The 12,238-nt window shown below is 43.4% G+C and overlaps 1 protein-coding gene across 6 annotated transcripts; it reads right to left on the bottom strand.

The window, feature by feature from the left end:
• Positions 1–2,446: 2,446 nt before the first annotated feature.
• RNF6 (ring finger protein 6) lies at positions 2,447–11,213 on the bottom strand. 6 transcript variants are annotated; one of them, XM_054653486.2, is made up of 5 exons: positions 8,691–10,373; positions 8,063–8,304; positions 7,169–7,378; positions 6,565–6,672; positions 2,447–5,261 (listed from the first exon to the last, which is right to left on the bottom strand). In XM_054653486.2, exons 3-5 carry the CDS (start codon positions 7,356–7,358, stop codon positions 3,553–3,555), a joined length of 2,007 nt encoding a protein of 668 aa, XP_054509461.2. In that variant the 5' UTR covers positions 7,359–7,378; positions 8,063–8,304; positions 8,691–10,373; the 3' UTR covers positions 2,447–3,552. The 6 variants fall into 6 exon arrangements, with proteins under 6 accessions (XP_054509461.2, XP_077029968.1, XP_054509507.2 ...); XM_077173853.1 differs by having other exon boundaries at positions 8,063–8,277; XM_054653532.2 differs by lacking the exons at positions 8,063–8,304; positions 8,691–10,373 and adding an exon at positions 11,083–11,213.
• Between the last annotated feature and the right edge of the window lie 1,025 nt (positions 11,214–12,238).

Here is a 12,238-nt window from a genome sequence, read left to right as displayed (position 1 = left end):
CTGTAGCACACAGCTACCACAACAGGACCATGCTGGTCTGCCTACTACTTGTGACCTGACTCTCAGCTGGCTCCTCATCCATTCTGAGAGAGCTCATGCATTCCTGCTGCTCTCCCCTCAAAAGGCAGCTCCTCCCCATCGCTGTCCTTCCAAAAGGGCCTGTATCCATCTATTGCAGCACTCCAGCTGTGTGAGCTATCCCCCCAGGTCTCTGTGATCCTGATGAGATCACAGCCTTTGAACTGCAAACAGACCTGATTTCTCCTGCTTCTTCCCCATGCTTTCTGCAGACCAGCACTTGAGATGCTGAGTTCTTAGAGAAAGAAAAGTATCTGCCCCACCTTACTGACCTGCAGGGCCAGCTTTATTTGTGTGAACAGACCTGGAGTGAGTCCACTGCAATTCTCTTCTGTTATGAGGTTTCTTCTGCCCACATCACCTCGCAGACTCAGATTACCAGCTTGGCCCAACATATCCTCACACAGTTGCAGGATGTCCTGCCTGCCCCACATCATTCCTAGTTGGCCTGGTGGGCAGCTTGGTTGGGCTCTGATCAGTCACTTGGTACTTACCAGATAACTGCACAGGGTTACTTCACCAAGGAGCTTGGGCATGGTGAAGTGGCATCTGCTTTTAAAAGCAGAATAGTTATTTCCCATCAAGGCAAAAGCATGAAGTGACAGGACATAATCTGCTATCATTTACTGCTTCCTTTTATAGTTCCACATTTGCACATGTTGCTAATTGTTGTGTGTTACTTGGCAACACAGGAAACCACTCCTATGTGATGTATTATTAAAGAAGAGACTATTAGGGAGACATACAGAGCCATAATATCAGCTAGAAAGTCACTGATAGCATCACACATAAAAGAAATAGAAAAATCTATTAGTTCAGCCTGATATTTCTCTTTATCTTTGCAGGCATCACGTTTAAGGCAGCTCTCTTGGTCATCTTCAACATTAAGGCTTTCTACAGGCTTTGGATTAGCGCTACCAGTTCAACTTCATTTAATATTTCATTTTAAATGAACTAATTTGTAAAAATTCTGCCAACAATTTTTATTTATTTGTGTATAAATAAATTACGTTTCTTAATGTCACCACAGGACAAGGTAAAAAAAAGTGTTTGGAGGGTGGGGGTGGCAGAGAACTGCAGTTTTATCACAGAAAGAGAGATAACAGAAGCCAATACCAAACTGAATCACTATAATTTAATTGGTGCCATTAACACAGTATCTTGGGAAAGCTGAGTAACAAATTACATACTTCTCAATGGAGGGGAAATACTTGACAACTCTCACGTGACAGGGCAGGAATATAGAAGTGGAGGCTTAATGTTTCTTTTCCCATAGCCTTCAATTTCTACAGAAAGCTCTCACTGTGCTTTGGGATATTCCGCTTAGCAGCTCAGTTAAACATACCCTGTCACAGATGATCTCATCTTGAGCCATGTAACCAACTGTGTTCTTACACACAGCAAAATTCCTACTAGAATGGAAAAAAGGCACAGGCAAGCTCTCTTCATCAGTGCATTAGTGTAGCAGTTGTAAGGATCAGAGTTAAAATGGACCTTGAAGGAAGGACCTGACCAGCAAGGCAGTAGTGAGCCATAGGTAGGTTTCTATGTATGTGTCTTTTCAATCAGGCACATTTCAAATATTAAAGGAAGTCATAAAGAAACAAGGAAGCAACAGAAGACATGTATGTATTTAAATACTGTCAGTCTCAGCAGCTAACAGAAGTAAAAGAAAAAAAAAAGTCAAAATAAAAAAGCTAGCTCTTACAATCACATTTAAATCTCCTCACTCTTTACTGCAGCTAAAGAAGCCCTCAAGGGAGGGGACAACAACCTCTGCAGTAATTAACAGCACAAATTACATCAGAAGAGATCTTAATCATATCCTTAAATCATCTAAATCTCATAACAGAGTTCCTTAGAACTACTTTCAGGAATGAAAAGAAGCCCTTCTGTTGGATTTATGACACAAGTTTTCCACTTGCAGGACTGAAGTAGACATCCAATCACATGGGATTTTACAGCTACCCTTGAAGGATATCATGAGCAGATGTTCTAAGTGACACACCTGGCACAGAAGCACATTTGTCAAGGCCACTATCTGCAGGCAGAGAAAGGCAGTAGGACTTGTTCACTTCAAGTACCCTACTGCTCAGAATACACACAGCAGATTAGTGCACAATTCTGCATTTCTCCAGGGACTGAGATGTAGGTTGCTCAGAAGACAAGCTTTGTAACATCCAGCTTCTCCTAGAAACCCCTGGAGCACTTTTAGCTGGGCTTTTATGTACCATAGTAACTAAAAGGCCAGGAACAGAGCTGGGGAAAAGTGGGGAAAAAAGTGAAAACTGAGACTGAACATTAAGAATAGAAGTTTTCTTATTAATCTACAGGATATGGCTCAACAGTAATTCACATAAAGCCTCAATTATTTAACTTGCAACTTTATTTCAGTGTAAGTCATTGGTATAAAGTTTAATATCTAATTATACAGATACTGGGGATTTTCAGGGAAGTTTATTTTCTCCTTTTAGTGTCTTTTGCCACTTGGTCCTCAGGCGTGTTTCAAGAGGACTAACACTACATGTGTACCTTAAATTTCTATACAAAAGCACTTCAAGTCTTTGTTTTGTTCTTCTGAGTAGGATGCCCAAAACATGCATATTATAGACAATATAACGGTCAAGGAAATGTTTCCCCTCTTTAAACTAAGGCAGTTAAAACCCCAGGAATATCGATTGAGTAATTTGGAAGAGTAAAAAGGCTTCCTTAGTGCTCATTTATTCTTTGAGCAAGTAAGACACACCCTCTCGGAATTATCAGATTTGATTGCTGTCTGCACTAAAAAGACAAAGATTGTCAAAGACAGCATTTAATTATATACATTTCATAATGCCACTAACTCATCCACTTCTGAATAAGAACTCATCAACGTTAAGAACTGTGTAAACCCACATGCAAAAATTGCCATAGAATTTTTTAAATAGAACCAAATTGGCAAGTTTTTGGAAAGGATATTTCAATGTTTAAAAAAAAAAATTAAAAAATGAGCACTTCAAGTAACTTAAATATCTTCAGCAAACATGTCCAGCAAGAGACTCTCTGTAAAAGAAATTGTTCTTAGAACAAAAAGCTAACAAATGGCTATTTAGCCACTATTTTTTCAACACAGTGGTGGGTCTGTGTGAAACATTTTGTAATCTAAATAAAGCGAGTCCATTACAATGTTAAAAAACATACATTAAGCAGGACTGATTAACTATTGCATTTCTGTATTTACAAAAGTGCTTAGCATAACAAAATTATCTAAAAAAATATAAACTTTACCAATATCATTTGGTTCTATGTGTGCTCCTAGATCCGCACTTGGAAAAAATAGTATTTACATTGTTAGATTTAGATAAGTTTCTATAATTTTTGAAGAAATTTAACAAAACTGCCCCCACAAATGGACCCATATCTAAGTCAATGAATTTCATCTGGCTCATAACAGAGCAGGAGCAAATCCTTGAGTGCTGAGCAGTACAAACAATTCTAGCCATTATCTGTGGCATTAGACCCCAGAACTGGCTGCCGACAAATTGGGCAGGTGGAGTTTTCAGAAAGCCAGCGATCAATACAATGAATATGAAACTCATGCGTACAAGGTAACTGCCTTAGCTTATTCCCTGTTGCATATTCATTAATGCAAACACTGCACGTTTTACTCCATTCATTTTCGGTGTGAACATCCCCGTAGTTCCGTGTAGAAAGATTGTCAATCTGCTCTTTGGTTAAACCTCTTAAACGATCATCATCCTCATCCTCATTCAGCAGGAAGAAGTGGGCAAGTCGAAGGATGGGCAGCGTTCCATTCTCCACTAAGTTGTTTGCATCTTGAGACTGCCTGCTGTCTTGGTTCTCATGATTGCGCCCAGAGCGTTGACTGCCCCTCTGTCCACTTCTTTCCCTGCTGCCATCTACTGCGTGTCCATTTCTAGACAAAACCCCACTGGGATCACTGCCATTCACTGAACTTGAGTTATTCTGTGCATCCGCTAAGTGATGGCCGCCTCTTTGCACTTCTGAATTAGATTCAGTTTCCGTTAAAGAACTCAGTTCTCCAAAGCCTGTCATTATCTGTCTAAGGATTGATCGAAGAGCCACTGATGAAGGTTCCCCAAGCCCAGTTTCTGAAATCCGACGAAGAGGTATCCGTATAGTGCTAATGTAGGTCCGAATACCTGCGCGTTCTGAGCGGGATATCGTGCGCCGAAACCCTCCACTGTCACTTTCAAAGGTAACTGTGTTTTCTGACATTCCTACTCTAGAACGAGTTCTACTGGCAATGCTGTCCCGGTCTCTGTTTTCTCCAGGACGAATTCTTCTCACCTGAAGATCTAGTGTAATTGTTGGGTGCCTTCTGGCAGCAGCTACTGGCCTACCAGGTTCTTCCTCTTCTGAAGCTGTTCGCAAGGATGGGGCTACACTGGAAAGCTGGGAAGCCTGAGTGTTACCTCTTGCTTGCTCTTCAGTAGGCTGCGGAGAAGCCTGAGCCGTTTGTCTCCTACTTCTGTTGACCTGCTGTGCATTTCTATCCTGCCTCTGACCACGTTCCTCAGAATGAGCAGCATCACCTTGCCTTTGCAGCGGGGAGCGGCTTCGACTACTTAGAGTAGACCTCAGCCGCAAAATTTCTAGTCTTTGGTTTGTATTCATCCGGACATTAGTTCTAGCTCTACCCCTTCTGACCCCTGCAGAAGTACCTCTTTCTGGCATTTCTCTTGGTTCATCAGCAGCCATGGAATTGCTTCGTGTAGTATTATTTGTCTGGCCTGTCAGCTCTCTCGTTCTACTCCTGAGCCTCCCTGAGACCGCATGAGAGACTATTTCTGACCTTAATGCCATGGCACGTCTTAAAAGCCTGGTCCTTGCAGCTTCGTTGTTTGCCTCTCTTGCAGCCATGCTCCTTGTCCGTGAGGCTACTGAACTGGCAACTAGCTGACGTCTTCTTTCTACATACAGTCTGGTAGCATCTATATCAACATACTCCTCACCAGAAGTTTCAAAACTGTTATGATCATGATTTATATTGATTTCGAGACTAAAGCGAAACTCCCCACTGTTTGGATTAGTTCGACTCACTGCTCTCCAGGTTTGGTTCCCACTCTGCCCACTGCGGGTGGCGTTTCCTGTGCGACGAAATGCATTAAGCCATTCAAGCAAAGAGTCGCCGGTGGAGTTTTCCCCAAGAACTTCAGAATCTGAGAGAAACAAAGAATTGCAAACATTCATACAACTGCATGCTCTGCATATGACAATGCACTCCAAATCCTCTTCACTTGCTAGGCTCTGACTTCAGACACCATACAGGAGCAGGGCACCTAACTTGCTATGCTAATGTACAAAAATGTGCTCTATGTAAAAATGTCATCAAAACTTACCAGTTTAACCTAGAATTTTGTCTCACCAGCAGACTCAGAGAGAAATTAATACACCCAGATTGTCTCTTCTGAGCCAGTGTTCAGATCCAGGTGGTCCAAAGACGGTTGTATTTGTCCAATACCTGCCACTTGCTGAAGTTACCGGTTTGGGAATATTTTAACAACTCATTTTGATACGACAGGAAAAGGAATACCAAGTCTTGTCTTCTTTTGGAAAATATTTTTAAAAAATGTTTCCTATAAGCAGTAGAATAAATGATCACAGAATCATTAAGGTCAGAAGGAACCTCTGGAGATAATGTAGTTCAACTCTCCTGCCAAGGCAAGGTCACCTAGAGCAGCTTACACAGGAATGTGTCTGGGTGGGATGCATGGTTTGAACAGATTTTCTCCTTTTGTGCAAATATACTCTTTTCCTATTACAGTACCCACAGCTCCACTTTCAAGTCTTCTCCAACTACACACTCAGGAACAGATACACGTGCTGTGGTTAGGGCTAACTATGTGTATAAAGCTGGCCAGTTGTCATGATCACAGTGAAGATTTTCCCTTTAAGGGATCAGATTAAGTTCTCCCTACTCCATCATCTCACTGTCCAGGAAACCTCCCCTCCAAGAACTTCGGTATCTTCATTTCTGAGCTGCCAATTCTTCTCCCAAATCTGACTGTAACTGGCCAAATGAGTAAGCCAGTATTTCTGGGGAATTGAAGACAGTGCATAAAACACAAGCCTCACTTGACTAAAACAAATGGAAATGAAACAACAAAAGTGTCAAAACAGTGGAGAGATTAACTGTTTTCCAATTAACTTCATTTCCAACTGCTCTAATAGATGATAAAAACCTCTAAGAACTGAAAAATAGTATTTTTGTGCTATCACATTTACTAGCAGGGGACAATGAGGGAAAAAGGAGCAAGTAATTTGTGATTAACATAAACGAGTTCTCATCAAGTATTTCAAGTTTGGTTTTGCATCCTTAGGAAATCTCTCCTAAACAATCCCCACAGGCACATTGAAAAAAAAAAAAAAAGAAAGAAATGAGACTCTCTTTAAATATCTTTACAGAACACTACTTATGCACCACATACTATGTGTCTACATATATGAATGAAGAATATTTACCTCCAACAGTTCTACCTTCACCTTCTCTGTTATCCAGATCAGACTGTGATGTCAGACGCTCCTTAGCCCCCTCCAAACGTTGCTGCAACTCTTCTGCTGTTATTTCTCCTGAATTAATTCACATTTTGATAACACTGTTAGATAAGACACTATTATTGCCTCTACATAGCCATGCAGAAATAACATTTTCTATCTTGAATGAAAATCTTCAGAAGACAGACAAAACTGATGAAACCATAAAGAAAACAGCACTCATGTGAGATCACAATGCAGATATCAGAGGAAGTAGGTAGTGGAGTGGAAGAAAAAGATCCTGAATGTGTTGACAGTATGCCAGCTTCCAGTAACACTTCAGAGGCCCCCAAAATTGCCACACATAAACAGATATACTTGAATGTACCAAATGTTAATTATCTGGGTTTGGACATTCAAATGCAGCATCTTGGTATACAGGTGAAGTGTTATCCTTGTGTTCCATGTGGAGGATTTTTCCCTTTCTACAAAGCCACAGAAGTCAGGCTGCTTGAGTCACAGTACCCCCTGTGGTGCCTAACAGCAGGAGAGTTACTCCACTACACTTCTACTGAAGGTATGCAGATCTTACCAGGAGTGCCAAGCAGGTTTCGGTCCCTCATTAACCTGTAGTCCTCCTCGTTGAGCTCGTTAATGAACTGGTAATAGGCCTCCTCCCTGCTGAGGCGCTCCAGCTGCCGCTGTCTCTCACCTTCACCGCTGCGCTCCCGTGAAGGCGCCTGCTCACTGCCATTTCCCGCACGGTGCCGGGAGCGATCCATAATGATAATGCCAAGCTGTCCTGAATAAAACCAGAAGATTAGACTACCCAGGAATTACAGGAAGTATTTACCTGATTTGCAGTCAAACATCCCCAGCATTTTCAAAGAAATTAGTTTATTAATAGCTAAAGATGATTAAAGTGAACCAAGCTCCATGTTATTTGCCAAGACAACAGGGTAGTTTATAATTCAAATATATAAATACTTGTAGCTTGCTGAAAAATAGTTTCAGGCCCCCTTCCTCACTGAAAGGGCATACTAGTTGGTATGGCAACTTTAAAATAAAAATGCAATGACAGGTTGGGGTTTTTTTTTAGCTAAATAATGATATTCTAGAAACTTAAAGGAATTAACATAAAATTTATGTTCTTTCAAGTAAAATACAACAGCAGTGGGGAGTATTTCAGAAGCTGCAGTATAGCTAAAACCATGGTTTTCTGATTATTGTACTGCAATTACTGTGCAGACTTGTTACAACCCCAACACATAAGACTACATTAGTATTTTCATTGGTAATATCATCCACATAGTGTACAGCCTACAGATTTCTTTTTGGTGGAATGACTCTTCTGACATTCTTACATTATTGGTATATTTTGCTTGCATTCTCTAATCCAAGGATTAGCTAGCAACGAGACATCCATCTCCAGAATATGGGGTAAAAGGGACGGGCTGTACTTTTGCCATAGTTCTTCATCACTTACCAAATATTGAACCAGTGGGACCACACTGTTAGAAGGCAAGAATAACCTTCCAGTGTCCAAGAGGCATCATCTCCATTGATTTTTGTGTCATTACCACCTCCCTCTGGTTAGGACTCAATCCTCAGACCACTCCTCAACTTTGCTATTTTCTAAAGGAAACCTGTTCTTCCACTCTCTATTTGAAAGACGATAAAGTGTCCTCTCAATTGCGCTTCCTGTTTAACAAAAGGCACCTGTAACACCTGCTGAGGCAGACACCAGAAAAAAGAGATCACTTCTCTACAGAGATCATCAGGCTAGAGAAGCCCCAGACTCACTGCACCAATCTGCTTGCCTGTGGGTAAATGCCTGTTTTATTTGTTTTTTGTCAATTTACACACATATAAAAGTCACTTCAAGTTTAGATGACAGGGAAAACACGGAAAACAGCATTCTAAGCACACTCCTGATCAATAATTAGTCTTCACAGGACAGGTGATGAGACAACAAACAGACCATAACAACTATTAGAAATACATCAAAAAAAAAAAAAAAAAAGAAGCAAATCTTTATCAATACTGCAAACAGATACAAAAAAAATCAGAAAATGTATTTGTCAACAGCAGAAGCTGGCATACATTTAATATACCTTTTTTACATTCTTTGCAGGATCCATTCTGATGTATCCTTGGTTTCACTATTTCCACACTTCATGTTACTTCCCCTTACCAGCCCCTGTCCCAGGTAACTGCATTTCCAAACACACTTCTTCCAAATCAACCATCTTCCTCCTGTGTCCTACACTACATTTTGGTGCATTTAAAATCTTGTCTCCCTCTCCCTTAAATGAGCTCTAACTCATTTGACTTCAAAAAAATTAAATCTTGAGTATCTTTCCTTCAAGACATTTTCCATTCCCATAATATTTTTTCTCTTTAATCAATGTTGTCCTCTTGGCTCAGTCTCACAAGCTGTAGATAACTGCTGACTTCAATTTCCTACAAGGGCTATGTTCAAATCAGGTTACTTCCCTGTCACACTTCCTAACACAAATTTCTCATCCAGCTCTTCCTCTTACTACCCCGGTTTCCTCACAACAAAAGCGGTTCCCACCCAACCCCCAGGCAGCACTATCATTAGCTTGGCAACACCCATCGTGAAAATTACCTAATTAACACTATTACCATGAAAATCCCCAATCCAGACTGCACTGAATACTGAAGTGCCTCTGTCCCAGGGGACTTACAACTTGACACAGGTGTAGCGGGGACAGGGGGAAGGAGGAATGATAAAATTAATTCAGTTTCACGTGAGGTTGTCATTTAGACAAATGCCTTAAAACAACATGTGGCTGCTTGCCCGACAATGACCGTTCTAAGTTAACCGACTTCCCAGGTACACCACTGTACTGCTGCACACAAGAAAATTCCACATATATTCTTAAGATAAGAAGTCCATCACATGTAGTCCCCATCAATCTAAATTTTAAGTGTTGTTCAAAAGATAGGTTCTTTAGTTATCAGTTACCCACAGAAAATCTGGAAATCTCTTTGATTTTGTGGGTAGTTAAGGAAAAAAATAAAATACTCTTTTGTTGACAACTGTATGGTAGGATGATTAGTCACACTCCTTGAATGACTCACTTAGAAACAGTAAGGAGTGCGAAGTGCTCCGTTGTCCTATCTGTTTAACGCAATTCCATGGATGACAACTACTATCCCTATTAATCAAATGCCATTAAAACTAAGTACTTTGACACCTAAAATGTTTTAGAGTAGTTAACGTTGAAGGGTATTAACTGTATCAAAAATTAAGTACATTGCACTAGAATATTTCTGGGTATTGAAAAGTTGAAGGGCATTAACTAGTAAAATGCAAAAAACTGAAACTGAAATCCAGTTATAACTTGGATTACTCTTCCTTTGCAAAGAAGTAAACAGGTAGGGGTCGCATGCTAACAGCTTGTTTTCTAGCCTTTTCAACCTAAGACTTACTCCTTTAGACCTTCATTCATGATTACTCTAGCCTATTCTTTAAGGTTTACAACTATTTTTTAATACATACCTTATGCTTTTAAGTTTCAGCCTGTTTCCCTGAAGTACTACCCCCGATTCAATTAGGTATTCATTTTCTGAAAGTCTACCACCTGATTGCAAGGCGACCACGGAGTTTAACTGAGGAAACCTCCCCGAGCTAGAGGGCTATTTAGCATTTCTGTCACACCACAGCCTCCAGGCAGGATGATCTCACCGACTTCGGGAATAAAAAAAAAAAAAAAAAAAAAAAAACCAAAAAAAAAAAAACCAACCAAAAAAAACCCACAAAACCAAAAAACAACCCCCAAACCAAACGCAGAAATCCCCACGCATGAAGCCTGGGGAAGGAGAGGAGGAAGGAGACAAAAAGGGAGAGTCAGAAGGTAATGAAAACACCGCCCCCAGGACATCCAGCGCGACCCAAGCCGAGGGCCCGAGAGTGGCCACCCGCCCCCGCCCCAGGCCGGCAGCAGGGCCCGCAGCCGCCAGAGCTGAGCCAGGCCCGGGACAGGGCAGGGCTGGCGCCGCGACCCCAGGCCGAGGAGCCGCGAGGGCTCCGGGGATTGATGGAGCCCTGGGGCCGGGTCCTACCCCGCCCTCGCCTGTTGCCGGGGGACGAGAGCGCCGTGACTGACGGGGCTCCCGCCCAATGTCCCGGCCGGCCCGCGGCCGCCGGCCAATGGCAGCAGCGCCGGGCAGCCCGTGCCCTCCCGCCCCGCGGCCCCCGGGCTTCCCGGCTCGGCCCCGACACCCACCGCCCCGGCCGGACTACGCTCTCCGCCGCTGCCCGAGCCCACGGCTCCCCTGCCCGCGGCGGGCCGCGTCACCCGCTGCGGCAAACCGTGCCGCCGCCTGGCCCATTGGGGGGAAGCCCGCCGAGAGCGCGGCCGGCAAAGCCCGACAGCCCATCCCTGCCTGCTGCCGGCGGCGGTGCGGGCCGGCTGAGCCGCGCTGCACCCCCTCCCTACCGGCGGCAGCGGCAGCCGCCTCCGCCGGGACACCGACCCTGCGTGTGCGAGCGGGGCGCGCTCCAGCTCCTATTGCCGTCCGGGTACCGGCTCCAGCACCGATTGCGGTCCGGGTGGCTACCGCCGCCGCCGGCGCAGGTTCCGTGCACGAGAGAGGGGGCGGCCCCCGCCGCGAGCCCCGCCCCCCGGCGCGCAGGCGCGTTGGGCTCTGTGTGCTGCCTTACGTAAGGAACGAGATTGATCGTGGAACCGCTTTTCTCTCCGCTCCCTCCTCCCCAGGCTGCCCACGATTTTAAATGGGACGCTTTTCCTTCTTCCGTCCCTTTGCCTCCCTTTCTTCCCTTTTTGTTTATGTTTCTTTCTGCAGGAATCTCCCACTGAACTTTTTCTAAAACGTTCAAAAAATAATTGCTGGGTGTCGTCACCGCAAGCCACGATTTTAGTGACTTCATTTGCAGAGCTTGGGTAGAAGTTCTCCCACGCGAGACGCGGAACCTCCCACAAGATTTTGCCGGTTTTAGTGGTGGACACCCCGAGGGCACCCACAGTGTGGGGCCCGAGCTGCTCGTGCGGGTTTGTCTCCACGCACCTTGCACAAACTCTCTGAATCGGCTAAATGAGGGGATTTCCCCAGTAGGGTGCTTCTGTGTGAAACCTCTGCCTCATCCCTCTCACGTCCAAACTGCTCTTGTGTTCAAACTAAAATAAACAAGAGTTTGGGTATTTTTTGTACAGCTGGTCTCGTACAAAGGAGCGCCCTCGGTAATGGATGAGGTGCGAGGAAGGGCTCAGGGCTGCTCTCCGGGAAGGTTCTTCCACAACACACCCAGGATTTCTCTATTCTGCTTAAGGAAAAGAGTTTGCACAAATGTTATATTTACGTTTGGTGGTAGTTTACATTCCTGTTCTGCCATTAGGTGGTTTCCATGGGACAAACTGACGGCTGGTACAGATTCTTAACACTGAGGCCAGATCAGGAACTACTCTTTGCTCACTGCATTCAGAAAATGGCAACCTCTTTGTTTTTCATGTGCCTTGGCACAGTGCAAATAATTAGTATTCTATTATGATTCACCTTGCCTGAAGATCCAATTTATTTTCATAATAAATGTCAGAGTATATATACTATATATATATATATATAGTTTTAGTTATGTTTTTTTAATCTTTTCCTCTCACAGCCCACTTTTACT

The sequence above is a fragment of the Agelaius phoeniceus genome, chromosome 2 (assembly GCF_051311805.1).
Source record: "Agelaius phoeniceus isolate bAgePho1 chromosome 2, bAgePho1.hap1, whole genome shotgun sequence".
In the NCBI taxonomy this organism is placed as follows: domain Eukaryota; kingdom Metazoa; phylum Chordata; class Aves; order Passeriformes; family Icteridae; genus Agelaius; species Agelaius phoeniceus.
Note: the sequence above shows the minus strand (reverse complement) of the source record. Positions and strands in the feature narration are given on the sequence as shown.